The sequence below is a fragment of the Heptranchias perlo genome, chromosome 24 (genome assembly GCF_035084215.1).
Source record: "Heptranchias perlo isolate sHepPer1 chromosome 24, sHepPer1.hap1, whole genome shotgun sequence".
NCBI lineage: Eukaryota > Metazoa > Chordata > Chondrichthyes > Hexanchiformes > Hexanchidae > Heptranchias > Heptranchias perlo.
Genome location: NC_090348.1, coordinates 9,132,049 through 9,159,937, shown reverse-complemented (window position 1 = coordinate 9,159,937; position 27,889 = coordinate 9,132,049). Strand labels below are relative to the sequence as shown.

The following is a 27,889-nucleotide window of genomic DNA, read 5'->3' as shown; positions in this document are numbered from 1 at the left end:
AGTAGGAGGTTGAGGGGTGATCTTATACAAGTCTATAAAATAATGAGGGGCATAGATAAGGTAGATAGTCAAAATCTTTTCCCAAAGGTAGGGGAGTCTATAACGAGGGGACATAGATTTAAGGTGAGAGGGGAGAGATACAAAAGGGTCCAGAGGGGCAATTTTTTCACTCAAAGGGTGGTGAGTGTCTGGAACGAGCTGCCAGAGGCAGTAGTAGAGGCGGGTACAATTTTGTCTTTTAAAAAGCATTTGGACAGTTACATGGGTAATATGGGTATAGAGGGATATGGGCCAAGTGCAGGCAATTGGGACTAGCTTAGTGGTATAAACTGGGCGACATGGACATGTTGGGCTGAAGGGCCTGTTTCCATGTTGTAAACTTCTATGATTCTATTGATCCTGGCCCTAAACAAAAAACCTGGTGCAGTCATGTCCCTGGAAAAGACTTCAGATTGATTGCATAGGCTCATATGAACATACATACGAGCATACAAATTAAGAGCAGGAGTAGGCCATTCGACCCCTCGAGCCAGCTTTGCCATTTGATAAGATCATGGCTGATCTGATTGTGACCCCAACCCTACTTTCCTGTCTACCTACTATAACCTTTGACTCCCTTGTTAATCAGGAATCTATCTAACTCAGCCTTAAAATATACAATGACCCTGCCTCCACCGTTCTCTGGGGAAGGGAGTTCCACACACTCACGACCCTCTGAGAGAAAAAAAATCTCCTCATCTCCTTAAATGGGAGACCCCTTATTTTTAAACTGTGGCCCCTCATTCTAGTCTCTCCCACAAGGGGAAACATCCTTTCAGCATCTATCCCTTCAAGTCTCCTCAGGATCTTATATGTTTCAGTAAGATCACCTCTCATTCTTCTAAACTCCAGTGTATACAGGCCCATCTTGTCCTCATAAGATAACCCCCTCATCCCAGGAATCAGTCGAGTGAACCTTCTCTGAACCACCTCTAAAGCAATTATGTCCTTTCTTAAATAAGGAGACCAAAACTGCACACAGTATTCTAGATGTGGTCTCACCAATGCCCTGTACAACTGTAGCAAAACATCTCTACTTTTATATTCCATTCCCCTTGCAACAAATGACAACATTCCATTTGCCTTCCTAATCACTTGCTATACCTGCATACTAACTTTTTGTGTTTCATGTACTAGGACACCCAGATCTCTCTGTACCTCAGAGATCTGCAATCTCTCTCCATTTAAATAATATACTGCTTTTTTATTCCTCCTGCCAAAGTGGACAAGTTCACATTTTACCACATTGTATTCCATCTGCCAATTTTTTTGCCCACTCACTTAACCTGTTTATATCCCTTTGCAGACTCCTTATGTCCTCTTCACAACTTGCTTTCCTACCTACCTTTGTGTCATCAGCAAATTTAGCAACCATACATTCGGTCCCTTCATTGAAGTCAGTGATATAGATTGTAAATAGTTGAGGCCCAAGCACTGATCCCTGTGGCACTCCACTCGTTACATCTTTCCAACCTGAAAATGACCCATTTATGCATAATCTCTGTTTCTCTCTCCCCAAAACCGCATGGGGAAAATCCTGATTTTTGTCATTATTGACTCTTTCTCCAAATGGGTAAAGGCTATCCCGGTCGCTAAGGCTACCGCCACTCAGGCAGCGAAGGTGCTTATTCAGCACATTTTCACCTGATGGGGCCTGCCCGACCTCATCGAATCTGACCTGGGGGTTAAAGCGACGGTCAGACTACATAATGTTTCGGGAAAATGGTCCAAAAAATTCGACGGTCCATTTCCCATAATCGCTTAACTGAGCCCAAATGTATATGAAATGATCTGTGGAAAGGTGTATAGATGGATACACATGCACTGAATTAAACGATGGAAAGGGTCAGAGGCGGGGAAAATAGACTGTCTTGCTTTAAGACTAGCCCGATGCCAAATTTCTGACAATCCCCTCCAGGGTCCGTGGACGCAGGTCCACACGTGTCGGCAGTGACAGTGTGGGAAGGACCCCTGATACCATCATAGTTTTGGGAATCCAAGCAATTCGGCCTCAGGACACGATTATAATCTGAGGCAAAGGAGAGCTATATCCCAGTAGGAACCATGTAGATATTAACAAAGAGCATACATTATTGTGTTACAGGTGAACCATGGTATGCCTGATGGTAACATGTATCATTATAACCCTCCTTGGGTGGGGGGGGGGGGGGAGAGAGAGAAATGGCCGTACTGAGGAAGAGGAGGACCACGAGGGTTATCAGGGTCGGAGTACAGTAGAGGAACCGCCATATGCCAAGTCACCACACCTGAGGCGAGCTCGACTTATAACCCACCAGATTTTAAACTGCTGGACGATGGCCAGGAACGCCTATCCTCAAAGCCGTTTCGCTTTCGAATCATCAGCTGCCGAGTACAGAAGGTGTCAGTGACTAGAGACAAGGGGCGAAAATTGACATGCACTTGCTCTGGGGTGGAGAGAACAGTCATTGGCTTTGCCAGATGGTGGCTGGCTGTACCGACCGGGGCACCAGCAACAATTGTCCACGGATCCATCGCTCCCTAATAGGCAAGCTGGGATCCCCTATGCCGGAAAGTTATCCCATGATGGAAGCCAGAGAACATTGAGCAGGCCACAGTTTTGGCCACGACATGAGGGCATTTTCAAATGCTATCGATAGGATTTCAGGCTTACCCGAACTCCACAGAGGTAGACCTAACCTCCAAAGAGAAAGAGCGGGATGATAATGTTACAAAAACGGACCCTGACATGTCCCCGCATTGTCCACCCTCAGAATTGGGCCCTAACAACTAACTGTTGGTTTTTAATACCTATCAATTACCATATAACGATGTTAAGTTTGACATTTTCCAGCATTTCTTAATCTATCGCTAATTGAAATGCCCTTTGGTTTATGTGATATAAGAGATTTTACCAGTAGATGTTGACCACCGAGATAAGACAGTTTGTGAAGGGAAACTCTCAGGAAGACCGACATCATCAACCGGACCAGCAAAGCAAGTCAGGAAGGAAGAGGGGTTTCGCGGAATGGTTGGGTATAGGAGCTGCAGGTTTGATCTTGATGAGGGAGATAAGTGATAACTGTAAGAAGACTCAGAACAGGATAAACGAGGTCCCCAGGAATGTTAGCCAGATCGCGAAGGCTGTGACGTGTAGCTTTAGTGCTTTCGCAGGTACAAAAATGGCTAGAGGACATTGAAAACAATCGTATATCCGCGTTTATAACCGATGAACAAATGGCCAAATGGAACCCGATAGGGGGCGAGCACTGTTATGTACGACGTCTGGGGTCGATATATCGGGTGATAGGATGTTGCAATCAATGGCAGGAGGGCCGACCTCTGGCTTTAATGTTAGCCCTACCCATTCTCACACCAACCGAACAGCCCCTGCAAGTCTTTAACGTTACATTCCTAAGGGTGATGGAAGAGCGATGTGCATAAGGAATTCGTCAACTACTCTAGAATTCTGGTGAAGTCAAATTTCACCTGGGCTGCACCTGATCTATCAAGTTGTTCGCTGACTAAAGACACCTGGATGTGTAGAGTTGTGAAGTTAAAAACAGTGGATGTCCAAAGGGACTTAGGGGTTCAGGTACAGAGATCATTGAAATGTCATCAACAAGTGCAGAAAATAATCAATAAGGCTAATGGAATGCTGGCCTTTATATCTAGAGGACTAGAGTACAAGGGGGCAGAAGTTATGCTGCAGCTATACAAAACCCTGGTTAGACTGCACCTGGAGTGCTGTAAGCAGTTCTGGGCACCGCACCTTTGGAAGGACATATTGGCCTTGGAGGGAGTGCAGCGTAGGTTTACTAGAATGATACCCGGACTTCAAGGGTTAAGTTACGAGGAGAGATTACACAAATTGGGGTTGTAGTCTCTAGAGTTTAGAAGATTAAGGGGTGATCTGATCGAAGTTTATAAGATATTAAGGGGAACGGATAGGGTGGATAGAGAGAAACTATTTCCGCTGGATGGGGATTCTAGGAGTAGGGGGCACAGTCTAAAAATTAGAGGCAGACCTTTCAGGAGCGAGATTAGAAAACATTTCTACTCATAAAGGGTGGTAGAAGTTTGGAACTCTTACGCAAAGGGCAATTGATGCTAGCTCAATTGCTAAATTTAAATGTGAGATGGATAGCTTTTTGTCAACCAAAGGTATTAAGGGATATGGGCCAAAGACAGGTATATGGAGTTAGATCACAGATCAGCCATGATCTTATCAAATGGCGGAGCGGGCTCGAGGGGCTGAATGGCCTACTCCTGTTCCTATGGTGCAATGTTCCTGGATGCGATGTGTTGCAAAATAACGTGCCTGCATGCGTGTGCACACTAGATGAGCACTTCCCGAATTGTACGTTGGGTTTACAGCGTTGGAAACCGGGAAGCGCCAAACATGGTTACACGGGCCGAGGAAGATATTGTGCGACCACGTCAGATAACCGCTAACTTTCTGTTTTAAGCCGGAAGAACCGAGAAAGGTGGCTGACACCACCTTGATTCCAGTCCAGACACATAATGTAACTGAGATCAGGGTTAAAATAGGCCTCCAAAGGGAGGCACAAGAAGCTGTTATAAAGTTCGGACACCCCATTCCATATCTCTCCTTGAGCCATAAATCGATCCTCTGAAAGACCATCTCACCGAACTCAAACAATAGAATGAGGCCGCAGCTGATCAGATTAATAAGTTAGGTGATCATGAGTGGTGGGAGGTTGTGTACAACGTAGGACAGCATCCTTGGGCTAGAATTCTCTCCCAGGTCTTAATAATCTTACAACGTGTGCTTGTCATGTTTATCATGTGCATTAAAGATCGGCAGCGTTACACCCACCTAGATCGCGAGATCGACATGGTGCGATATCGTGCAGTCCGAAGGTGAGTTGAGCCAAGACTCAACAGGAGGGAGATGTAAGATAATGGCTAAATACATCAGGCTAAATACATCAGGATAAGAGCTGACTATTGCATTCTGACCATGTCTATCTGGCTAACGCAACCTATTGTTCCAGCTCGTACAAACTGCAGCCTAGCACAAAATTAGCCATTGTCTTCTAACGAGGAAGCAAGAAAACAGATGTTAGCAGAACTGAGAACTCTGGAAGGACAACTGTTAACCTCGAGGCAGACAGCTGCCTCGCAAAATGGACACTTGTGATACCCTCGGCAACTAAGATATGAAAGGGGCAGCACAGCTATGAGAAGAAGGACATCTCGGAGCTACCGGACTGCCCACCAGGAATACCCAAGGGCTCTGGGTCTGATCAACGCACGATCTAGGATAGAAGCACCAGGTTGTACATCTGCTTGCTAACTGAAATATAATTGCTTTATAATCTGCACCATACTGTAATGTATATTGGACTACTGATTTGTGCTATGTTGGAGTATCAATAAACCCTCATACCCCAAAAGGAAACTCATTTTCTGAATCTGTAAATCTGCAACAACCCTATTTACAAAGCCAAGTATCCCATACGCTTTCTTAACCTCCTTATCAACTTGCCCTGCCACCTTCAAAGATTTGTGAATATGCACCCCCAGGTCCCTCTGCTCTTGCACCCCCTTCAAAATTATGCTATTTAGATTATACTGCCTCTCCATGTTGTTCCTCCAAATTGCATCACTTCACACTTATCTGCATTAAATTGCATCTGCAATGTGTCTGCCCGTTTCTCCAATCTGCACCTGTCCTCCTGACCTCTGTTACTACCCTCCTCACTATTTACTACGTTGCAAGTTTTGTATCATCTGCATTTCTTGAGATTCACGATCTGTTGATCAAGTTTTCTTTTCCTGGATTATAATATTTAACCACTCCATTTAATTAGTTTTACAACCCACTTGCCAACTATCTTTTCTATCTTGTATATTTTTGAGACAGAACATGAGAAAGCCCAAATTTACAAATGCAGCTTCTTTTGTGCCTGCATTGCACCTCAATCAATATTTGAAGTGACATTACTTGGTCCAAGGGGTATAAACTCGGTCTGCTGTCAGCCCTCCCGCTGGTGGAATTTCAATCCAGCTGCCTGACACCCCTATTGATTTGACGTCAAATAATTAATAAAAAAACACTTGAAAATGGTTTGAGAAATGCCAAAGCGAAGTCCAAATAGTTCATTAACTCGCGATGACAAACAGACCAAAAACTGGATCAATAGAAATCTTCGATCAACTAATTACCTCTGCTTTTCAGCGCAGATTTCAATACGTCTCACATTACAACAGATTACATTTATCAGCAAATAACCTGGCCATTACTTACCACAGACCTTTAATGGTCAACTAGTCCTATTGTGTTGTGGCTATGCTCGTTGATCAGTATAATTTTATTTCAGTCTCCTCCTGATATGATCAGCTCAAGAGTGACTCACCAAAGACATATCTGTATATCTTGACAAGAACAAAATGTCTTGACTGAAGACGTAAGTTATAGCCAACTAATATATTGCAGTTGTAACCACATTCGATATGAAATTAAGGCTGAAAATCAAGTCCCTCTTATCAGAGTTGATCTGAAAGGACTTCACTGACTCTTGAATATACCAACACAATGAACAAAATACGGGTTAAAATATATTTTGAAATGATGATACAACACTTTTAGTCGCCCAGTTACAACACATAGTTACAATAAAATTCAACATTGCAAAGGTGACTGACAATGACTAAGATCAAGCAAACTTCCCTTAAATACTGGCTCTAATTTGTAAACATTGTTTCATAGTTTGAGAATTCCGTTGTATCACAGCATTTCAGTAAAACATTAGTATAGTGTTGTAACAAGTAAAAGGAGTTAGATTTCACTAGAACGTCCTGCATAATATTGAACTTCCTCTTAAGTGTGCTCGCTGTACTTCATTTCCCAACCTGCTCTCTCATCTTGTTGCTTCTATTGATCAGGAGACAATGCACTGACGTCGTACAGGGGATGTGTAGCAGGTTGAAACGTTGATGCTGACATGTTGAGAAAGTTGCCGGGTTAATGGGGATATCTCTGTTTAGTCGCTGGTGTCCATCATTCCCCGACGCCCTGCAGCTTCCTCTTCTCGTGTGTCCCTTTGTGGTTTCAACTCTTCAATCTCCAAGACTGACATGTGGCCCCTTTAGAATCACCCGCCCTGTCAGAGGGACTTCTCGGAGAGCATTTAAAGAGTGCAAAGATCAGAACCAGAGCATACCAACAAAAAACACAGCCACTTAGCCTGCTATCAGACCTGCAAGTGGAAGTTGAGGAAAAAGAGATGAAGGTGGGTGAGCTCTATTTGCTTCATTGTACTGAGTGGTCGGATAGATTACTGAGACTGCTACTGATAGTTGGCTGAGATTGATTTAAACAGGCGTGAACTACGAATCATTCTGCTGGGCAGGTTTTGCAGAAAGTGATCAGTTCATTTGGCGGTACAAATGACCTTCTCAAGACTCTGTATTTCTTTGTTACAAAAAAAGCTATAGGAGACTCAATGACAAGAGACTGAAGAAGTCGATAGTTTACTTAAAGACTGCAAAAATAATATTGCATGTTTTTTGGATTTTGATAGATCGGTGTAGGAAGTAGTGTGAAAAATCCGGGATATTTACTCAGCTTTTCTCCCCTTCCTGTACAGGGTTTGGGGGCTGTCGCAGCTCAGACTCTCCTGCTGTTCCTTGTGTCTTCATTCTTTGTACAATCCAGGAGCGCCCCTCAGGTACAGACCCAATTGTTAACCGGGCAGGATGCTCAATTATTTGAAATCAATTCGTTTTCACGTTCACACTTCATGTTCCAATCTCTTTTTTTAAAATGTATAACTGCTTCTTGTTTGGATAGGGTCACTTTCAGAGACGTAACTGGACACCTCAGGCAATGTTGTATTTAAAAGGAGCACGTAAGTTCATCCTGACATCTTCTTATTGACCGACTCTCTTCACAGTGGGAATCTAGTGCTCCAGAGTCCAGTACATGAGTTGATACTTTACTCTTAAATTTTACTCATGTTTAACAGAGATTTAAATGTTTACATTTTACTTGTTCTTCATTTCTGTCTTAAGATATTAATGAATGAAAAGATAAACTATAAAGCGGTGAACAATAACATTCGTTGGGCTATCTAGATCATTGGGAGATTGCATTGTACCAATCTCCTAATGATCTAGATAGCCCAACGAATGTTATTAATAACTATTTAATATTGAGAACTGTACCGTGCATTAACCAAAAACGATCAAAACCAAACCACAGGGGATTGTATCTGACGAACTGAAATGCACAGTTTGAGGTTGTTTATATAATTAACTTCGATCTTTACACGCATTCATTTAACGTAAATCCTAACTCACTTCCTGTAGTGAAAGAATTTGTCTTTATAACTTAAGGGCTCTGCACTGCCCTGGTAGCTTTAAGTTGCGTTTATATTGACTGAATACAACTGGTGAAAGGCACGGTTAATTGGGAGCCAAGTCTTAATATTTCTTGTAGTCAATATTCCTACTCTTGGCTAGTAGAATATTTCACAATTCACATTATCAATGACCGATGAAAGTGCACCTTCGTTCCCAATAAAACAGCCGAGGTCACATTCGATAGGATTGTAAATTTCTAGAGAAACAACAGGAAATGGCCAAATAGATTTGTGTTTCAAACTTGTTCAAACTGTCGTTACAGAGGGACGTCGATTCATTGCTGATGATGGAAAAGATGGAGACCTCTATGAAAAAATAGATATTGGTAAGGGACAAAATAGAATTGGAAAAGTATTTGGTGTTAAATGTCATAACATGTTAATGATGCTCCATAGTTTATATATCGGTATGGAAATGACAGGTTAGTATTATCCTTTCGTCCCCGCAGTCCCTTTACAGGTCAATAACAATTCTTGTCTTTATCAGAAACTAGAAGCCAAAACACCAATCCATTAACTCTATCAGAAGCAACTGCTATGCTCCTGGCTTCCATCAGACAGGCGCAAGAAGGCAAGTATTTTTGGCAAGCTTCCTATAAGTTCATTATGTAATGGGGTGTGTAAAGTAGACTTACAAACCTGTACTATGTGAACATACCAAAAGAAAAGTGAGACAAGGTCAGCAGGTCATTCACTATCAGTGAACTGCATTCCTCAATCACTAGTAATGCTAATTCCTGGGAGTTTGAAGTTCATAACAAAACTAGTTTCAAAACAATCTGTTTACCACAGTCCAATTCATTATGTTGTCAGTACTACAGTTATCATCAATTCTGAATGAAGCAAGCAAATCTGATACTGAAGTAATTCCAATTACTTTGCTGCAGTTTCTAAATGGAATTTAGTAAGGGACTTATCACAATAATCAGTAAAAAGGGATAAGCATTCAGGTTCTGCTTGGATCAGAGATTCTAAATTAAGTGAGGTGTTCGGTATAATGATGTATTGTGGATCAGAATTGTACCTGAATTTGGGTATGTCATTTTGTGATTTAATTTCTACTAGAAATACATCAGAGGACTATATCTCAACAAAAAAAAACAAACGAGGACCATGTGAAACTACAGGGTAAATTCATTGACCCCACACTTCCAGGAGGGAACTATGCTCAAAGAGAGCACGGGTTCAAAGAATTGGCCCAATAGTGTGGTAGCCCTATCTCTATCCTGTGCTCCCTTCAAGTACGGTAGCAGTAGCTACCGTACTTGAAGGGAGCACTACACTACGGTAGCGTAGTGGTTATGTTACTGGGCTAGTAATCCAGAGGCCTAGACTAAAATCCAGAGTCACGAGTTCAAATCCCGCCACGGCGGCTGGCGAATTTAAATTCAATTAATTAAATAAAAATCTGGAATTAAAATACTAGTATCAGTAATGATAGCCATGAAACTACCGGATTGTCGTAAAAACCCATCTGGTTCACTAATGTCCTTTAGGGAAGGAAACCTGCCGTCCTTACCCGGTCTCGCCTATATGTGACTCCAGACCCACAGCAATGTGGTTGATTCTTAATTGCCCTCTTAGGGATGAGCAATAAATGCTGGCCTTGCCAGCGACGCCCACATCCTGTGAACGAATTAAAAAAAAGTGGGGACCACACTAGAGGCAATGAATTGACCTTTTGGAATATTTCTCCAATACTCTCCTCTTCTCACCCAAAGGTGGTGACTCATACTGAGATATGGTTCCACAGCTGCCAACAACCCTCTAGTACCTCACCCAAAAATCACACCTTATGAGCCTAGTAGGTGAGTGTTGCCGGACTATTTGACTATGGCAGGCATCACTGCAAAGCCTAATTCTGACCTCCAAATACACACACACACACACACACATAAATACTTTCCAGCAGAGTTAATAAGACTGAAATCACAAACTTCCACTGATTTTTTCCCCCATCCAAGTCCAATGGCAATGAGACTAATTGTAGTACCCCCCTCGTGCCCTAGCTGCCTAGGTAATTCATCACAAACCAGGAATTAAACCTGGCATCTTCTGGTCTGTAGACCACAGCATCACAGTGGTCAGTGCTTTCACCCACCTAGGCATTGGGGTAAAACATACGAAACTATATTTAAAAGATCTATTTTAGGGAACAGCAGGGGAGTTCTCCTGGTGCCCTGACCAAAATTTATCCCTCAACCAACATCACTAAAACAGATTAACTGCTCATTGATCTCATTTGGTGTTTGTGGGATCTTGCTGAGTGCAAATTGGCTGCCACATTTACCTACAAAATAGTGACTACACTTCAATTCATTGGCTGTGAAGTGGTTTGGGACGGCCCAAGAACCTGAAAGGTGCTACATAAATTCAAATTCATTTATAACTATCCTTTGTATGTAAACTCTGAAGAGTGTCTGGTCTGTAGGTGGAGTGCTGAATAGCCTAGGTTGAATGATCAGAAGTCAGCAAAACACACAGTTACTTCCTTCAATCTATTACTTAATAAACTATTTCAATTTGCGGTCTTCCCATCCTCAGTTTACCTTACTATAGATTGGCTCTGTCCCAATTTGTTTGTTGTATTTACACTAATATCTTTTCTAATCACAGCAATTTTTTACAGCATCAAATTTAAAACGAACCTATATATTGGGGAAAAACTGAAGAAAAGAGCATGCTAATCCTGTTTATATATATATGGCACAGAGGGATATGAAAAATTATGAAAATAACCTTTCCATTTTACTGTATCAAAAAGTACTGTCTAAGTAATCAGTCTGGATACTTCGGTGCTTTTTCTGTTTTAAATGAGAGCTTCCCCCTCTAAAATCAGTGTATTCTGTACAATGCATGATCCTAGCTGAAATAAACCTTCGCCTACTCTAATCGAGTTAGCAGAGACTCATGTGAATTATCACTTTTGTTATATGTACTTTAAAAAAAAAACTACAGATGAGGAAGAGGAAAGTGAACAGCAGCATTTTTGGCAAGAGAACCCAAACTGGAGAAAATTACTGCTCTAAACTCTTGACGCACTTCTAGAAACCAAGTTTTCCCCGTTGAGCCATTAGATTTCACCTACGTGCAATGTGACTCTGTACAAAATGGTTACACAAAAGTATGTTTGTAAGTTATTGATTATATTGTACATGGTAATAGATATTACATCCTTTTCATAACCTGTTTGAAATGTAGAATTGTTTAGTGAATTAAAAGCCTTTAGCTTCTTCAATGCTAATCATTACTGTTGAGTATCAGGACTTTCACAGTTACGTATCCAGCTCTACTTTCTCAAAATTTAAATCAAATATCTTGGCTAGTAAATTAGAAAAAAAAACATGATTTTATTCTCCCTCAAATGGTCAGAATTTTTGATACTGTTTCAAATTACACTCAAATCTTCTGTTCGTGGAGCATGATTTTTGTATAATAAAGAAAATCTCACACACACACATTACCATTTTGATATAGCATAACCACAAAAACGAACGAGTAACGATAGTTTTTAGAATTACATCGTACTTTTTGGTACTTTTACTTACTGACATTATACACAGTGAAGAGAGTTGCAAAGTTAATGTGCACTTTTAGTTAAAGAAAGACTTGCATTCATATAGCGTCTTTCACAACCGCAGGAGGTCTCAAAGCGCTTTGTAGTTGATGAAGTACTTTAGAAGTGCAGTCAGGGTTTTAATGTAGGAAACGCGGCAGCCAACGTGTGCACAGCAAGCTCCCACAAACAGCAATGAAATAAATGAGGAGATCTAAGGTCAGGACACCAGGGAGAGCTTCCCTGCTCTACTTCCAACAGTGCCACGAGATCTTTCACGTCCACCTGAGATGGCAGACGGGGTCTCGGTTTAACACATCATCCAAAAGATGGCACCTCTGACAGTGCAGCACTCCCTCCATACTGCGCTGAAGTGTCAGCCTGGATTATGTGCTCAAGTCTCTGGAGTGGGACTTAAACCCACAACCTTCTCACTCAGAGGCCAGGGTGCTCCCACTGATCCACAGCTGACACCTAAATAGGAAATTAAATGCCCTTAACTATAGGCAAGATGGGGAAAATGTGTTTATTATGAAAAATGTCAATATTAAACACAACAACTTAAATATTTTATGACAATTATTGCACACTGAAGTAATACATTGTCAGTTACACCTGATTTAATGTCATCTGTCTTATAACAATCTAAATTAGTTATCCAGCACAAGTCTTAATGCTTTGCACCAGAACATAACTTTTTTTTTCTAAACAGTAACAATGACCAGCTAAATCAATATGTCACCAATATTTAAGCTACCAATATCCGCAAATCCGATTAAGTCAATGTCAAGGGCCAACTGGATATAATAATTGAGGCTAGGGCATTAGGTTAAAAGAGAAGATTCATACATGGTCTGCATATTCTGATTGAGAGCTGGTGACATAACTATTAGGAATATTGAACAGAATGCAAGAATTCCCAAACATTAGTTTGCAGTCACTATGCTTTCCAAGTCAATATTATGGGAACTAGTCACTTTTAATGAGTTATTTTGATGAATTCTATTATGAACACTTCACTGTATTCAGTTGGATTTAAAAATCAAAACTGCAATTTGAGATGAAACTACTGTGCTGGGCATATTAAATAATACTCGCAAATTAAATTTGCAGTCAGTCATTGTGACTGCTTCTATATCTGAAATCTGATTATGCAAAATGGACCATTAATGCCACAAATGTAGAACAGTGGCCATTAAAAGCACTCATGAACACCATCTGTATGTTAATCCAATTTCTACTAAATCACCTTTGGATTTTTAGTCAGATTCCTAGAAATGGAAAAAGGTAACAGCAACAATAATTACATGGCTCATTGAGAATTCTTACTGTCCTTTGCACTTCCCAAAGTACAGTAGCACATTTAGAGTCCAAGTCTACAATAGGTACCTGGGGATTTTGAATATTGTTAGAACCTGGGGCAAGGATTGTGCTCGTGTCATCTGTCCACTTAACTCATGACTGAGCACATCTCCCCTTCTATCCTCTACTAACTGACAGAAAGTGATTTCACAAATCGGTTTTATTTCTTTATTCTATACACACACACACACACACGCAAGTGCAGGAGACTATACTCTCTCGATAAGTACATTTTAGAATGATAAAGCCATGAGGTGACTCTGCATAATGCCGATACAGGAGGACACAAACAGGAGTTTGCAGGACCTTTGATTTTTAAGATGGAGACAATACACAGAAACATTTCCTCCCTCTTTTCTGGCTTTTGCAACATCAATAAATCCAACCTACGTACCATTCCATTTTACTTTTGTTTTGGGAGCTTAATTTATTTTGAATACGGTCAAATCAGGTTGCAGCAGAAACGGATGCTAGTTTAAAAAAAATTGTTTTTTAGTATTTAAACAAAGTTTTGAAAAACAATGTGTGGGAACTTAATGATACTGATACATGATGTAACAAATATTGAATGCATTTGACTTGGACATTTATGAATTAGCATCTGAAGCGCACAGCCCATTAAATAAACCAAATTATCAATCTTGGCCTTAAAATATTTTATATTGTGAAAACAAAGCAGGTGATTAACAGTTGGTGCATCGTTCTTGGAATGAAAAGCTTGTAAACACACCATTCACCGTTTAATACTTTTCAGTGTTGGTAATAATTGAGGATCTTTATATTAAAATCGAACACTGTCTTATTTCAGGCACTGAGCGTCATCATCAAATCCTCTCTACTGTGCACTAACAATGTGAGTTTGGGACTGAGACACAATAGTACAGCCAATTACACTAGTGTAATATTTTCTATTTCCCACACCAGTTATTTCTTGCCCTAAGGGAGACAATCAGTTTAGTGCCAACCAGTGTTAAATTAGAGGATTTTTATTTTGCCTAGTAGGAACTATGTTGAGACTGACAGACTCATTTTACATAGGGCCTCACAGGCAGATGAGTAAAACTTTCATTAGATAGAGTTGAAATACAAATCTTTTTAATTGGGTACATTTCTTCCAAAAGCTACTTTAATTATAAATTCAGCTACAAAAAATAGAATATGCTAAAATCACTAGAGTTGGAAAGAAATAGCTTATATAAAAAAGTAGAAATGTTCCTTAGTGCTGTAAAAATACTAGAACAGACGTGACATTTGGACTGATAAATGCTTTACTTGGTTCTAAGAACAGGATCAATCATTAGTTTTATATAAGCACTTAGTTTTTGCATTTTGCAACTATTTTTCTGCATTTTCTCAAGCCAAATGCAATATATTTCACAACTTCCAAGCTGAAATTCCTCAGTTACAGAACAGATCGGTAGGAAAAAAAGGTGGAAGGTTAATCCCCTCTTATTATTAGATGGTAGCAGCTGCAATGTCGTGGAGGAGCTCATTTCAAATTGGATTTTCTCCCTCTGTTGCATCAGCAGTAGGGTGATCGATGCATACTATTTCACATAATCCCCGAAAGAGAAGTCACAGGGATAAAAGATGTGGTGAAATCAGTAAAAGTACAAGAGCAGATGGCCTATAGTGAACCTGTACACACACCCCAGAACTGTGATTATTAATGACATTAGCATCAAGGAATAAAAGCAGCATTTTCAATCACAAAAATACAAAATTACAATCTGGTTGTATTTACTAGGAATATATATCGAAATAGGTTAAGATAAGCTCCAACCCCAACAATGAAATACTAGGTCAAATGGAAGGTGCTGGAGGTCCTTTGATGCACTAGGGACTGAGGTCATTTACAGTGAGAAACAAATACGATCCACCATACCTTCCGAAACATTAATCACAGGAAACATGATTCCAAATGAGAACCATGAACAAGCTATTGGAACATGACCTAATACAATTATAAAATTCTATAAATATTCTAATAAAATGGCATAGGTGGGTTACAGAAATCAAGGGGTGGTTTTGCAAGTTCACCATTACCTCAAAGTGGACATTCACTACCAGAAATAAGTTCTAAAAGAATGAAAGCTGGACGAAGTGACAAGATGCATATGGGGGGGGGGGGGGGGGGGGGGGGAGGTTTGATCCTTTCAGCAGCAAACCGGGGTTGGGTGGGGAGGACATTTATTCCTTTATTCATAGAACCGATCTTTTCTTTAGCTACTGTAATCATTTGAAAGTTTACACAAGTTTGCTACACACATTTACGCATAACTTTCCCTCTCAACAAAATTCCAGCTTTGATACTTTTGAGAGTGTGTGATGGCCGTCTTAGTCACAGGGTAGAGTATAACCAGGTCATGTGGATTTAACTTGCCATTCTTCAATCCCTATTTTCCATCAAGGTATTGTAAACATAAGTGTTCCGAATGATAAAGTTAGCTCTCCGCTCAGTTTTAGTACTCCGCATGTGACTGGTTCTTCCCCATAGGAACTGGGCCAAGGGAAACTGGTGCTTTAATGTTTCTTCGATCCTTTTCGGCCTCTTCATCCTCATCGTATCGCTCATCATCATTCTCCTCATCATCACTCTGGTGTGGGCTTGAATGCAAGGACACAGAAGGGGATGGGGGTACAGATGCTGGTCTGGGATATCTAAAACCTTCAGTCTAGTGTGAAAAAAAAACAATTAGTCCATGCCATTGTTATTATTTCTTTTTAAAAAGATGAAGTCAAAATGGCAAATAGTTCCTGTAACACTGTCTTATTGCAAAATCAAACAATACGCAACTGTACAAAACAGGCAAACTTACCAATGGTGGTGCAATTGGGTCCATCTGGAATTTTTCTGGGAAGGCTTTGCACAGCGCAAGATGGCGGGCATGCATGTAGTACTGAAGAATTTAAAAAAAATTACACTGAATTATCATCGACTGTTAGGAAATATAGTAAAGTTTATGGAACCCAATACCGCACGTGCTTTGCGTGTTGAGTTATCTTCTATCGGAATAAGCTGCATTTCTAGAACTTGCGTGAATACCAAGTAACATTTTGAGAAAAGTATATTGCAATAACTCTTCTGTACTCAAGTTTTGAAAATGCATTGATGTTCTTTTTGGTTAGAGACTAAGAAATTTACATTTACTACAAGGTGTTTAATTTGTTTCCCTTCGCGCTGTCATGTTAGCCTCTTCAGTCAGAACATTAAGACTATCCAACTCAACTCCACACCAATTTTCAACAATGCAGGAAGAGCACTCTGACTAGTTTTTTCCTCTTCCAAAAGGCCCAGCTAATGTCAACAACTTCTCCTCCACTTCCCAGAGTAGCACATAGTAGATTGCCCTTCACGATCCTAAACTTATGTCCTCTGGTCTTGCTGCCCTGGCATATCTAAAAGCATGGTTTCAGATTTTCACTCTCTGTCCTATTAAGTATCCTATCCACTTCAACATCTCTTTTCAATGTTATCGTGCCATTCATTATGACTCTTCCCTCGTACATCAGGGATCCTCCTTGCTCTCCTCTACATTGTCTCCAGGGCCAGAACTAGTGATCACTGTACGCAGTGCTCCAGGCGTGATTTGACCAGGGCACCATCTAGCTTTAGCATAACCTCTCAGGAAATGTTACATAACTTAGCATCCTATTTGTTTTAATGCCATCTCTCACCATGTCCAAAGGACATGAGGTAAGTAAACCTACACCTCTTTCAAGTTTCCCTATTGCTAAGTTCTATCACACCCAGAGTACACATGCTTCTTTTTCTTACTTACAATATGCTGTACTTTGCAGTTTAACATTGAAATTCATTTGCCACTGATCAATTTGTATGCTAAACCAAAGAGCTCTCTTTATACGTTTTTATACCTCTTGACTCCATAATGCTTTCTGTTTTGGTCTCACCTCTGAATTTAGCTATCTTGCAAGGAGATCACAGTTTCAGTTCATTTAGGATATACTAGGAATCTAGGAACAGGTGGGCACCCCACTGACTATCCTCCATTTCCATCTAATCTCCCCACTCTGTAATCTGGATCTCCTTACAGCTGACTTGTGCTTCCTTCTCCTTAGCCTGTTACTAATTCACATTATTACCCATGACACTCACTGACCTAATTTTGTAAAAGGAGTTTCTCAAGCAATTTTTACCAAAGGCTTTTTGAAAGTCTCAGCACACTGTACAACAAGGCTTTTGCTTCCTTTTTTCAACCTGGATGGTCACCTTCTCAGAAAAGTCTTGAGGTTGATCAGACAAGATCTAACCTTTCTAAAACCACATAAGCTGTTATTTATTAGGTCATTTTCATACAGGTGGTACTCCATCTTGTTTCTGGTTACAAATCCCATTAGGCTTACAATTATGGAGGTCTGCACAATGTGTCTGCAGTTGTCAGGAATGGCTCTGTAACCCTTCTTGATCATGGGAATTACCTTTGCTTGTTTACAGTCTATCAGAAACCTCCACAGCGTTTGTTGACTCCCTTAGAATGACCAAGTGCTTCACAAATCTCTTCCCTCATCTCTAAATACCAGGAGATTTATTGATTTTCAGTCACTTCAGTCCATCTGGAATTTCTGCTTCACTGATCTCAAGCTCCAGAGCAGACAGAGCAGATGCAGAACACCAAATCTTCTACCAAATTAGCTGCTTATACTTACTCTGCCCAGATATCTCCAGTCTAGAAGCTCTGAAAGCCTCTCAGTCCGATTTCTCTGGATAATTCTCTGGCGACGTGACTGCTTGCAGAACCCAAACATGAACTGTGTCAATTGATTGCAGGACTCATCGACAGATCGGAATCTACGGTCAACTATGTAAATCCCTGGACACAAAGACAGCACAAAAAAGGTTAAAGAAAGCACTAGCCCTCTTAGAAAACTAAATGTAGAGCATCTTGTGGGTGCAGCATTTAACGTAAATGACTTACCATAGGCTGTTGGATCTGCCACGTGTTCCTGCATAAAACAACCAAAGCCAGAGAGGTTGGTAGTCACACTGGGAATTCCCATCACTGTGCACTCAGCTATAAAAGCAACGCAGAGCCATTGAAGCAGCACATGCTGTTTTATACTGGTCAAGCTTTATCTTTCTCTAATTATCATACAAGTAAATACCGAAATTTATTCAAGCAACGACGTGCAGGTATATGTACTAAAGTAGTTGTCTCTCTGCTGTACTTGCCTATACATCTCCCCCTCCACCCACCCATCCCACCCCAGGACTCCCATCCCCCACCACCAAGCGATCAGGTCCCTTTGCTGGAAAATAACCAGGAGGGAAACAGTGACTACACACGAGTTACTTTGAAGTTCAGTGTCAGTTGTTATGTAGGTAAATGTGGCAGCCATGTCACACAGTAGATCCCACACACAAGGTGATGTATTGGCCAGAACATCAGGAGAACTCCCTGCTCTTCTTTAAATAATGCAATAGGGACTTTAAATGTCCACTTGAACTACCAGTAGAAGTGGGGGCATCTGTTTACCATCTCAGATGAAGAACAGAACCTTTGAAGATGTAGCACTCTCTCTGCAGTGAAGTATCTAGGTTAGGAGTTCAAGTTCTGGAGTGAGGATTGATAGCACAACCTTCTGATTCAGAAGCGAGAGTACCACCAACTGAGCCAGTCAACACAAATGTAAATGAAAAATAAAGTCACAACAGATAGGGAAAAAAAAGCATGAACAACATTTGGAATAATCTACTAGTTAAAATAGAGTCAAAAGGGAGTTCAAAGTACAGTTAGATACTAGGCTGGGTGAGTTAGAGTACTAGAGGACCGAGCTTCGATGGGCTGACTGGCCCTGGACTTTAGTTACATTTTAAAAAATACTTTAAATAGGCTGATTATTCATTAGCGGATTACAAGGATAATTATACCCACTTCCTCCACAACCATGTGGTTATTCTAGGGTTATGGGGTGCCTAGGGTTATGGGGTGAAAAAATGATACAAAGGATAAGATTGCCTACCTTGAAGGGTTATACTTCAAATGGTAGAATCCCCTCATACATCATAGAAAATGAACTAATCCAGATTTGATCTGGGAAAATCACTTCTGTTTTTGGTCCGGACATCACTGGAATCACAGTTTGGCGGAAATGGGGTGGTAGCTGAGTTAAAGTAGCTGTGCACCACTTAACGCTTCCCTGCCATATACTGGGGCCTTCCGCAGGGTAGCCCCAGCATCTGCCTAAATCAGGTAGGGAGCCTCAATACGTCCTATGACGTAAATAGGACCCTGATGCAATTTAGAGGGACAACTGGGTGGAGCATGCACCATGCACCTCCACCCAGTTGAAGCAGGCAGTGAAGAGGAAGAGGCCCTCACCAGTCATAGAAAGGTTACAGCAGGGAAGGAGGCCATTCGGCCCATCGAGTCTGTGCCAGCTCTATGCAAGAGCATTCCAGTTAGTTCCACTCCCCAGCCCTATCCCCGTAGCCCTGCAATTTTTTTCCATTCAAGTACTTATCCAGTTCCCTTTTGAAAGCCATCCATCCACCCCCCTGCAGTGCATTCTAGATCCTAACCACTCGCTGTGTAAAAAAGTTTTTCCTCATTTTACCTTTGGTTCTTTTACCAATCACTTTAAATCTATGTCCTCTGCTTCTTGACCCTTCTGCCAATGGGAACAGTTTCTCTCTATCTACTCTGTCTAGACCCTTCATGATTTTGAATACCTCTATCAAATTTCCTCTTAACCTTCTTTGTTTTTTATTCGTTCATGGGATGTGGGCGTCGCTGGCGACACCGGCATTTATTGCCCATCCCTAATTGCCCTTGAGAAGGTGGTGAGGACTCAACCTTCTCTATTCCAAGGAGAACAACCCCAGCTTCTCCACTCTATCCACTTAACTAAAGTTCCTCATCCCTGGAATCATTCTAGTAAATCTCTTCTGCACCCTTTCTAAGGCCTTCACATCTTTCCTAAAGTGCGGTGCCGAGAACTGGACACAATACTCCAGAGCTGTGGCCGAACCAATGTATTATAAAGGTTCATCATGATTTCTTTGCTTTTGTACTCTATGCCTCGGTTTATAAAGCCCAGGATCCCGTATGCTTTTTGAACCACTTTCTCAACCTGCTCTGCCACCTTCAATGACTTGTGCACATATACCCCCAGATCGCTCTGTTCCTTTTAGAATTGTGCCCTTTAGTTTATATTGCCTCTCCTCAGTCTTCCTACCGAAATGGATCACCTCCCATTTTTCTGTGTTAAACTTCATCTGTCACGTGTCAGCCCATGCCACCAGCTTGTCTATATCCTCTTGAAGTCTATCGCTATTCTCCTCACTGTCCACTACACTTCCAAGTTTTGTGTCATCTGCAAATTTGGAAATTGTCCCCTATAGATCCAAGTCCAAGTCATTAATATATATCAAGAAAAGCAGTGGTCCCAGCACCGACCCCTGGGGAACACCACTGTACATCTCCCTCCAGTCCGAAAAACAACCAACCACCACTACTCTCTATTTCCTGTTGCTTAGCCAATTCTGTATCCATGCTGCTACTGCCCCTTTTATTCCATGGGCTTTAATCTTGATGACAAGCCCATTATGCGGCACTTTATCAAGCGCCTTTTGAAAGTCCATATACACCACATCAACTGCATTGCCCTCATCTACCCTCTCTGTCAGCTCATCCAAAAACTCAATCAAGTTAGTTAAACATGATTTGCCTTTAAACAAATCCGTGTTGGCTTTCCCCAATCAATCCACACCTATCCAAGAGACTGCTAATTCTGTCCCGGATTATCGTTTCTAAAAGTTTCCCCACCAACAGTCCATTCTTGTGGATATAAACCACCATTGCACTCTGGAACAAAAAGACCAAGTGTGCTTTAAACAGAATCCTAATCTCCAGCCTCAGAAAGGCAGTTCCAAGGCAAGTTCGCAGTGCTTGGCACAGTTCTCTTTTCCCTTATCCCCACCACCTTATCCCAAGAATAACTTCTAGCATCAATACTGTCCACGCCTACTGTCATTTCCACCCAGTGAACTAGCTACTTAAGACCTTCTAGCAGTGCTGCACATTCCCACAGGCTTTTCCCAACTTCTATGTAGAAGGGTCTGTACAGAGTTGGCAACTTACCCAATATTCTGTACCAAAGACGAATGAATGGTTAACATTTTTGGAAAAAAGCCTCTCGAGTGGTTTATAGAAAAGGGACGCAATGATGACACTTACCAGGAGTGTATCCCCAAGGTTCATAATAGGATGGGAAAACACCAAGATGACAGCCTCGAACAAATTCTTCATAATCCATAGGCAAAAGTGGGCTTGTGGATGACAGAAACTCAGGGTGGAAAACAATCTAGAAAATTAAAAAGCGATAGGATTTTAAAACATATTTAAAAAAACCAGAAATATCAGTTGGAAGGGAAACACTGGTATTGCTATTCTGAAAGCATTTCTGAAAATAGCCCGAAATGGCACTTTATTTAGGGTACATTTACACTGCAACTTTAGCGTTACTGCAATGCGCACATTGCAATACACCAGTTGGGTCCTGGCATGACTATGGAGGGAAGCAGTGAAAGACTTCCAGCTTCACACCACTTGTATCTATGGGCCCCTCGCCAAGATTAAATGCAAGAGATTTAGAACAGAGAGCAAGAGAAACTTCTTTGCTCAGAGAGTTGTGAGGCCATGGAATTCACTTCCAGGATTGAGAAACTATGTAGCAACGGAGGTTAACAAAGCCATAGACAATGCAAACAAAGTACTGGGGTTCATTTCTAGAGAAACAATTGAAATGGAGAGAAGTTATGTTAAACTGATATGGAACCTTGGTTAGACCACACTTGACCAGAACTGTGCAAGTTATTTTTCCATATTGCAAAAAGGATGTAGAGGCACTGGAGAAGATGCAAAAAAGATTTACAAGAATGATACAAGAACTGAGAGGCGATAACTATCAGGAAAGACTGAACAGGCTGGGGCTCTTTCTTCCAGAAAAAAGGTTGAGGGGTGACCTAAAAGGTTTTTAAAATTATGAAGGGGTTTGATAGGGTAGACTTGTGAGAGTCCATAACTAAGGGTCATAAATATAAATATAAGATAGTCACTAATAAATTCATTAAGTAATTCAGGAGAAACTTCTTTACCCAGAGAGTGGTTAGAATGTGGAACTTGCTACCACATGGAATAGTTGAGGCAAATAGCATAGACACATTGAAGTGGAAGGTAGATAAGTACATGAGGGAGAAAGGAATAGAAGGATATGCTGATAGGGTTAGATGAAGTAAGGTGGGAGGAGGCTTGTGTGGAGCATAAACACCAGCATAGACGAGTTGGGCCATATGGCCTTTTTCTGTCCTGTAAATTCTATGTAATTCTATGTATGTCAACATTCAAGATTAGATTGAATAAATGGATGAAAGAAAAGGGGATAAGGGGGTATGGGAACAGAGTGGGTAAATATGATTAGGACTATTTGCTCATTTGGAGGGTAAACATAGTCATAGCCTGGTTGGGTCAAATGGCCAGTTTCTGCATTATAACTTCTATGTATATTAAGCTCGGACCTAAAAAGGCAGCTTTTAAAAATTATTCGGAAGATAAGCATGCATGTTTAAAGTTCCCTCTGGGACCCAGCAGTCCAAAATCTTTGCCAGCCAGTATCAACAAGATATTGCTGGCTGAGAACAGTTACTGCACACATGACAAATCATATGGTTAGTATTTGAACGCAGATGTCAACTCAGCATTTCACTCAAAAAAACAAAATCAGCTTTTCTCACCCCCACTAGAAACTGACAACCTTTAATCCCAATTGATCAGCTGGAAGACAGGACTGGGACCTATTAGAACCAGACATTACTTTCTTCCACTTTTAACTGCGCATGAATTTGAGGGAGAAATATTTTTAAGATGAGCTGGTTTGAGAGTCACAATTACAGGTGTGTTTTACCCTTGTGCCTAAGAAGGAATATACAATGAATAAGATGCTTTTAGGCACCTTTTAAAAACATTCTTGTGTCCTGTTGCATGTTCAGTCTATCTCTGTGTATTCACGTATCATGAGGCAGTTAGCTGCTTCGGAAGTTGATTAGATTTTGTTAGTTTTCTAGGTTGGTAGATCTAGCTATAGTTGTTACTGATCAGCGATTGGTAGCCAAACAGTAACTGCACCTTTAACTAATCCACTGTATAAAACACAGAACTGGTCAATGATACCAACTTCAGGGTACGGGGGAGCTGACTTCCGCACTGCTGGACTAAGATTTACAAAGCTATTAAATGAGCACTGATCCAAATTCAAGAGTTTAAAATTATGAACAGGTCAAAATTTTCTTTGTGCAATTTCACCAATTTACAATCACATGAAATTGTTTCAGCTTTTCAGAAATACTAGACGACTAACTTCACAAAGCTAAGTGGAGGCAGGACACAGTCAATAGCTGTAACTCTATTTCCCTAATGCAACACCCAATTCTAATCTAAATGAAAGACCACAACATTTAATTGTGCCTGTCATGCAGAACCATTATTGGATGAGCCAACACTTCAGCCATCTGTACTCATTAAAGCCATTCAGTTCACTTTCATTCGAATAATTACTGATCTAAACAATATTCACATTGCAATCCATTAAGATACCAATCAGCCTAGTTTACTCTTGACCTCAGCTTTTCCAAATTTGTCTTTTCCCCTCCTCTAGGCACTCCACAGACCAGTTTTTATGCCACTGTGCATTGCAGTTATATTGGCCCAACTCTAATGATACTTGTCCCAATCAGTGAAGCTAAGAACATCACAGTACATGAATGGATATGATGTTCATTTATCCATGATGCATAAAGCAATAATGGGGGATAGCAGCAGACAGCATGCTCAGTCAAGTGTAAGTAGATTAATGCTCAACATACCAGAAATAAAAACCTTAGCACAGGTTACTGATGTAACTTTTCTAATTACGTTCAGAAGTAATTCACCCTTTTTGTAAGAGCGAACATTCTGGCGTTGCTAAACTTTTTATATGTGGTAAGGCGACTCCTTCTACAACACGTTAGAAAGAAAAAGTTCCCACCCAAGAAACTTGCTAGGCCAGAGCAGTTTTCTTGATTGCAAAAGACAAGCTGAAGCATTTGCAACCATCTTCAGCTAGAAGTGCCGAGTGGATGATCCATTTCTGCCTCCTCCCAATATCCCCACCATCACAGAAGCCAGTCTTCAGCCAATTTGATTCACTCCACGTGATATCAAGAAACGGCTGAGTGCACTGGATACAGCAAACGCTATGGGCCCTGACAACATCCCGGCTGTAGTGCTGAAGACTTGTGCTCCAGAACTAGCCCCGGCTCTAGCCAAACTGTTCCAGTACAGCTACAACACTGGCATCTACCCTACAATGTGGAAAATTGCCCAGGTATGTCCTGTCCACAAAAAGCAGGACAAATCCAATCCGACCAATTACCATCCCATCAGTCTACTCTCAATCATCAGCAAAGTGATGGAAGGTGTCGTCGACAGTGCTATCAAGCGGCACTTACTCACCAATAACCTGCTCACCGATGCTCAGTTTGGGTTCCGCCAGGACCACTCGGCTCTTGACCTCATTACAGCCTTGGTCCAAGCATGGACAAAAGAGCTGAATTCCAGAGGTGAGGTGAGAGTGACTGCCCTTGACATCAAGGCAGCATTTGACTGAGTGTGGCACCAAGGAGCCCTAGTAAAACTGAAGTCAATGGGAATCAGGGGGAAAACTCTCCAGTGGCTGGAGTCATACCTAGCACAAAGGAAGGTGGTAGTGGTTGTTGGAGGCCAATCATCTTAGCCCCAGGACATTGCTGCAGGAGTTCCTCAGGGCAGTGTCCTGGGCCCAACCATCTTCAGCTGCTTCATCAATGACCTTCCCTCCATCACAAGGTCAGAAATGGGGATGTTCGCTGATGATTGCACAGTGTTCAGTTCCATTCACAGCCCCTCAGATAATGAAGCAACCTGTGCCCGCATGCAGTAAGATCTGGACAACATCCAGGCTTGGGTTGATAAGTGGCAAGTAACATTCACGCCAGGCAAGTGCCAGGCAATGACCATCTCCAACAAGAGAGGATTCAACCACCTCCCCATGACAATCAGCAGCATTACTATCGCCGAATCCCCCACCATCAACATCCTGGGAGTCACCACTGACCAGAAACTTAACTGGACCAGCCATATAAATAACGTGGCTACAAGAGCAGGTCAGAGACTGGGCATTCTGCGGTGAGTGACTCACCTCCTGACTCCCCGAAGCCTTTCCACCATCTACAAGGCACAAGTCAGGAGCGTGATGGAATACCCTCCACTTGCCTGGATGAGTGCAGCTCCAATACTCAAGAAGCTCGACACCATCCAGGACAAAGCAGCCCGCATGACTGGAACTCCATCCACCACCGGCGCACCGTGGCTGCAGTGTGTACCATCCACAGGATGCACTGCAGCAACTTGCCAAGGTTTCTTCGACAGCACCTCCCAAACCCGTGGCCTCTACCACCTAGAAGGACAACGGCAGCAGGCACATGGGGACACCACCACCTGCACGTTCCCCTCCAAGTCACACACCATCCCGACTTGGAAATCTATCGTCGTTTGGTCAAAATCCTGGAACTCCCTACCGAACAGCACTGTGGGAGAACCTTCATCACACGGACTGCAGCGGTTCAAGAAGGTGGCTCACCACCACCTTCTCAAGGGCAATTAGGGATGGGTAATAAATGCTGGCCTTGCCAGCGACGCCCGCATCCCGTGAACGAATGAGAAGAAAGTCCCTGCCACTGGACTCAATATCAAGCATCTCCACCACCACCACCAGCACCCTCTGGCTGCTGTATGTACAATTTACAGGATGCTGTGCAGCAACTCACTAGAGTTACTTCAACAGCACCTCCCTCCTCTGCAAACTCTACCACCGAGAAGGACAAAAGCAGCAATGCAGTGGGAACCCCACCACCTGCAAGTCACACAACTTGTTGAATTGGACATAAATCGCCATTCCTTTATCGTCACTGGAATTCCACCATCAACACAAGGACTGCAGTGGTTCAAGAAGGCCCACCACCACCTTCTCAGGGCAACTAGGGAAGGGCAATAACGGCAGCCTTGCCAGTTTCACCCACATTCCAGAAACACAAAAAATACTAATTCTTTGCAACTTATAACCAACAATCTTGAATCAGCTGCAGTCAGACAGCAAAAAGCATAGGTCATGTACTGCCGCACAGTCAGTTGTGTCCTGCATTACCACACCAACAACTCACCGAGTCTACCCCACAGAAACAGGCCATTTGGCCCAACAGGTCTATGCTGGCGTTTATGCTCCGCACGAGCCTCCTCCCACCCCTCTTCATCTAACCCTATCAGCATACCCTTCTATTCCTTTCTCCCTCATGCGTTTATCTAGTTTCCTCTATAATGCATCTATGCTATTCGCCTCAACTACTCCTTGTGGTAGCAAGTTCCACACTCTAACCACTCTCTGGGTAAAGAAGTTTCTTCTGAATTCCCTATTGGATTTATTAGTGACTATCTTGTATTTAAGTCGTGTAGTTTTGGACTCTCCCATAAGTGGAAATATTTTCTCTACGTTTACCCTACCAAACCCTTTCATTATCTTAAAGACCTCTATCAGGTCACCCCTCAGTCTTCTCTTTTCTAGAGAAAAGACCCCCAGCCTGTTCAGCCTTTCCTGATAAGTATACCCTCTCAGTTTTGATATAAGTCTAGTGATTTACATAGCACCTTCAACGTAGTAAAACGACCCAAGGCGCTTCACAGGAGCGTTAATGAACAAAATTTGATACCGAGTCACATATGATGATATTAGGACAGGTGACCAAAAGTTTACTCAAAGAGGTAGGTTTTAAGGAGCGTCTTAAAAAGGAGGAGGAGGGGTAGAGAAGTTTAGGGAGGGAATTCCAGGGAATTTAGGGCCTAGGCAGCTGAAGTCACAGCCACCAATGCCACGTCATTAATGGAATCAGTTCTTGTGGCTCCTTTGAATGCTGCTCCCTGATCTCTACCAGACACTCTGAGGTCCCAAGAGCAGGCTAGGCCCATCCCAGAAAATTAGGGAGGGAAAGATAAACAGCCAGGGGTATTGTGGTTTGTGCCTTTTACTGTCCATGAGTATTGATCTGGGAAGTGGTTGCTTGCCCACCATCTCAGCAGAGGATGTTTGCATGAAAATGGAGGGGAGATAGTGGGCCATAATCTGCTATCAAAATAACGGTGAGGCTAATGGTGCTCGTTGTTATTTATGCGCAAATGGTACAACAACTTCAGGCGAGGAGCAGATGCATAATTAGATTCTAATTTCCACTTTTTTCTCAGTCCTTGCACTATTAATTTTGCAATCCTTCAATCTGATTGGTTAAGGAGATACCCAGTTGCTTGCCCTGTTCACTCAGGTCCCAGATGCCCTGTTTCCCTCACTGCGACGTTATCAGCTCGCACTTTCAGCAACTTGCCACCCAAAAAATTTAAAAACCTAAACCTGCAAGGGCAAGTCCAAATAATGGCCGATGCCGTTAGATGACCTGCTACAGTAAATTATGGCCCAATAACAT

General features: G+C 41.8%; 2 protein-coding genes across 2 annotated transcripts in view; one reads left to right on the top strand and one right to left on the bottom strand.

The window, feature by feature from the left end:
* The first annotated feature begins 6,960 nt into the window (after positions 1 to 6,960).
* spx (spexin hormone) lies at positions 6,961 to 11,626 on the top strand. The gene is made up of 6 exons (XM_068005324.1): positions 6,961 to 7,277; positions 7,635 to 7,715; positions 7,838 to 7,895; positions 8,672 to 8,734; positions 8,896 to 8,979; positions 11,367 to 11,626. The coding sequence occupies exons 1-6, from the start codon at positions 7,272 to 7,274 to the stop codon at positions 11,435 to 11,437; spliced, it is 363 nt and encodes a 120-aa protein (XP_067861425.1). The 5' UTR covers positions 6,961 to 7,271; the 3' UTR covers positions 11,438 to 11,626.
* Positions 11,627 to 15,482: 3,856 nt separating this feature from the next.
* The window catches only part of gys2 (glycogen synthase 2), a 43,999-nt gene continuing 31,592 nt past the window's right edge, over positions 15,483 to 27,889 (bottom strand). Inside the window, exons 12-16 of the mRNA XM_068005322.1 lie at positions 21,525 to 21,651; positions 18,264 to 18,359; positions 17,995 to 18,158; positions 16,146 to 16,226; positions 15,483 to 16,001 (exon numbers count right to left, since the gene is read on the bottom strand). Coding sequence (XP_067861423.1) covers positions 15,789 to 16,001; positions 16,146 to 16,226; positions 17,995 to 18,158; positions 18,264 to 18,359; positions 21,525 to 21,651 — 681 coding nt within the window. The 3' untranslated portion in view covers positions 15,483 to 15,788. The remainder of the gene's footprint in view (positions 16,002 to 16,145; positions 16,227 to 17,994; positions 18,159 to 18,263; positions 18,360 to 21,524; positions 21,652 to 27,889) is intronic.

Bases quoted from the DNA above. Each gene is read 5' to 3' on its own strand.
- spx (XM_068005324.1), top strand. The intron at 7,716-7,837 runs GTACAGACCCAA...TTGTTTGGATAG, and splicing joins AATCCAGGAGCGCCCCTCAG to GGTCACTTTCAGAGACGTAA. The intron at 8,735-8,895 runs GTAAGGGACAAA...TGTCTTTATCAG, and splicing joins CTATGAAAAAATAGATATTG to AAACTAGAAGCCAAAACACC.